The sequence below is a fragment of the Lactuca sativa genome, chromosome 6, assembly GCF_002870075.4.
Source record: "Lactuca sativa cultivar Salinas chromosome 6, Lsat_Salinas_v11, whole genome shotgun sequence".
In the NCBI taxonomy this organism is placed as follows: Eukaryota; Viridiplantae; Streptophyta; class Magnoliopsida; order Asterales; family Asteraceae; genus Lactuca; species Lactuca sativa.
The window spans coordinates 17464172-17466876 of record NC_056628.2 but is presented as its reverse complement, the minus strand read 5'-3'; the positions used below and the strand labels follow the sequence as shown (position 1 = coordinate 17466876).

General features: G+C 36.9%; 1 protein-coding gene across 1 annotated transcript; it reads right to left on the bottom strand.

Moving 5' to 3' along the window:
* Positions 1-525: 525 nt before the first annotated feature.
* Positions 526-996, bottom strand: LOC111906117 (phospholipase A1-IIalpha). Its single transcript, XM_042896038.1, has one exon. The coding sequence runs from the start codon at positions 994-996 to the stop codon at positions 526-528; it is 471 nt and encodes a 156-aa protein (XP_042751972.1).
* Between the last annotated feature and the right edge of the window lie 1709 nt (positions 997-2705).

Here is a 2705-nt window from a genome sequence, read left to right as displayed (position 1 = left end):
TATCTTTTACTTTTAACTAGGTGGTGGATTTGTGATTTTATAAAAATCTGAAATCTAATTAAATTCTAAATATTCTCTAATTTGTAAATATAGCAATGGATTATTGACGGAGTTTCGTCGCTAAAAAGACCATGAAATGCATTTTTGACAGTTTAAATGTCCTACAAACTTTTTAAGGTTTACTCATTTAGTCCCTAATGTTTTTGTCGGGTTTTATGGGTCCCTAAACTAGGATATGACCTGCTCTTTTAGTCCCTGGCAATCTGTAATAGCCTGTTCAGTGACCTTTTAGACCAAAAAACCTCACATTGTGCCCTATAAAGCTAAAAAACTAAGTTTGGGGTTCAAATCGTAACAAATAATGATTTAAGTAATAGTTATTGGAGCCGAAACCAAGATCAAACCGTAACAAACTCACATTGTATTTTTGGATCATCAACATTGTTTTCTCCAAATATTATTAGAGCCAAAACCAACATGAAAGTCAAGATCATTAATCCACTCCAAGGTCTGAATAGTTCCTCTCTAAGTAATCAGAATGTCTCTCCTCCCTAACGTCACCTTCCCTTCGTCTGTAGCAACTACTACAAAGCCCATCCAGTTCGATCCCTTACTCCATGTCTCCCTCGACAATGACTTGACAATGAATGCATTAGGAAGAGCTATAGAAGACGTTGCATATAAGTATTTAATTACATGATACTTATTCAATGGGCGACCTTGACTAATCCCTACCCGTGACAACAAATTGGTTATGGCATATCGACTACTTCCAGCATACTTTGATACTTTAACGGAGTTGAAAGCATCGTAAGTGGCTTGAGCCATTTCGCCATAGTGGATGATGTAATTACGGAGATACTGTCCAGGAGGATCAAATAAACCTTTCCAGTTGGTTTCTCCACTAAGAGTTTTCCAGTTTTTGGAGATGTTATCCATGTCTTCGGGGATATGAGTATTTTTCCCTTGTTTTTTCTTTGTGTGAAAGAAACCCATCATTCGATTGTTTTTACAACTACGAAGGAATGGAGTACTAAAGCAAACGTTAATTATAGATGAAAGTCCTTCAGTGAAGTCTAAGTCATATTAACCGTATGGAAAAGGCCAGGGTTAAGGATGCAACCAAACTTGCAAAATAAATGGCACATAAATCCCTTTCATGCAAAAAATGGTTCAAATTTATCTAAATATTTTAAGTATAATACTAAAAATTTACACTTTATTACCGATCTATAGAGCTATATACCTTGTTATAATATCAAAGTTCACTGAACAGGACACTAGGAATTAAAGCGCATTGACAAACTTGATTTAATTATACTTTAAAGAGAACTTGTTTTTCAAAAACATTTGTCATTCTAGACCGAAAATAAAATAGTAACTCAATTCTGAAAGGTCTAATGTTGTCATTAGATAAAGAATGGTGTTATATGAAGAAACTCATCCCTTAATCACCAATGTGGCATTTCCTAGAAGTTGATTATGGAAAAGAGCTTCGTAAAGAATGAAGACTAAGAGTTTTCTTGGTAGCTTGTGCGATTTGATCCCCAAAATTATTATTTTTTTGGCTTTATAGGGGCACAATGTGAGTTTTTTTGGTTTAAAAGGTCACTAAACCGACTATCACACGTTGACAGGGACTAAAAGAGTAGGTCATATCCTAGTTTAGGGACCCATAAATCCCGAAAACAACTTTAGGGACTAAATGGATAAACCCTAGAAAGTTTGTAGGGAATTGTCACACCTGTTCCAGGTATTAATTAATTTATCTAATTTTTAGCGTTTTGTGCATGGAATCGGCGAGTTGGGGTGCTCCAACTCGTCGAGTAGAGACTATTATGAGGTCGCAGGACTTAAATGCTACTCGACGAGTTGAAAGGCCCCGACTTGACTAGTAGGTGATGTAGAGTGAAACCCTAATTTTCAGGGGCTTGCACCATATTTAAAGGACTTATGGCTCATTTGTAGCCTCCCTCATCGTCCTTGCAACCCAGAAAGAAACCCTAGACGCATAATTGAGCTTCCTTAAGTGTGTATGAGCCTTAGAGAGTGAAACTTGTGCCCTTGTGAAGGATTTTAGAGATTGAAGAGGATGGAGCAAGGAGAGAAACAGTAGATCTGACATCTACTCTGTATTGGCCATCATTTTGAGGTATAAAGTCGTTACCTTGATCTCTAGTTGCTTAGATCCCTTTTATTGGAAGTAGATGGCCATTTTTGGTGCAAAATGGTGTCAACTTGGATCTGGACTTATCACAAGGATATAGTTCCAGATCTGGACCTCTCTAGGTCCCAAATGACATAAAGTTGCTCACTTTATTCAACTTAGCCCCTTTCCATGCACTAAAACGTTGTAAGAAGCTAGGTTTTGATGTTATACCGATGCTTGAGCTATAATAATCTTACGGATCTTGCTATGTGTATGCTTTCAAAATTGTATACGGTTAGGAACTTATAGGCTTAGAATGATTGATTTGGCCTTATTTCCTGTTCCCCGTCTGGTTGTGGTCCTAGGGTATAATCTATTATTCAAAAGTCTATTTGATCCTTTTCTGTGTATAATTTGCATGCATAAAGGCAACCGGTTATGATTGGTATGATTGATATGGGTAGAGAAAATCTTAGGGTCGCCTAGGGTATGAGATATGTCGTAGTCTGTAGGATATGATTTATTTTGGGACGAATTGGAGTTATCAGCTAAAGCC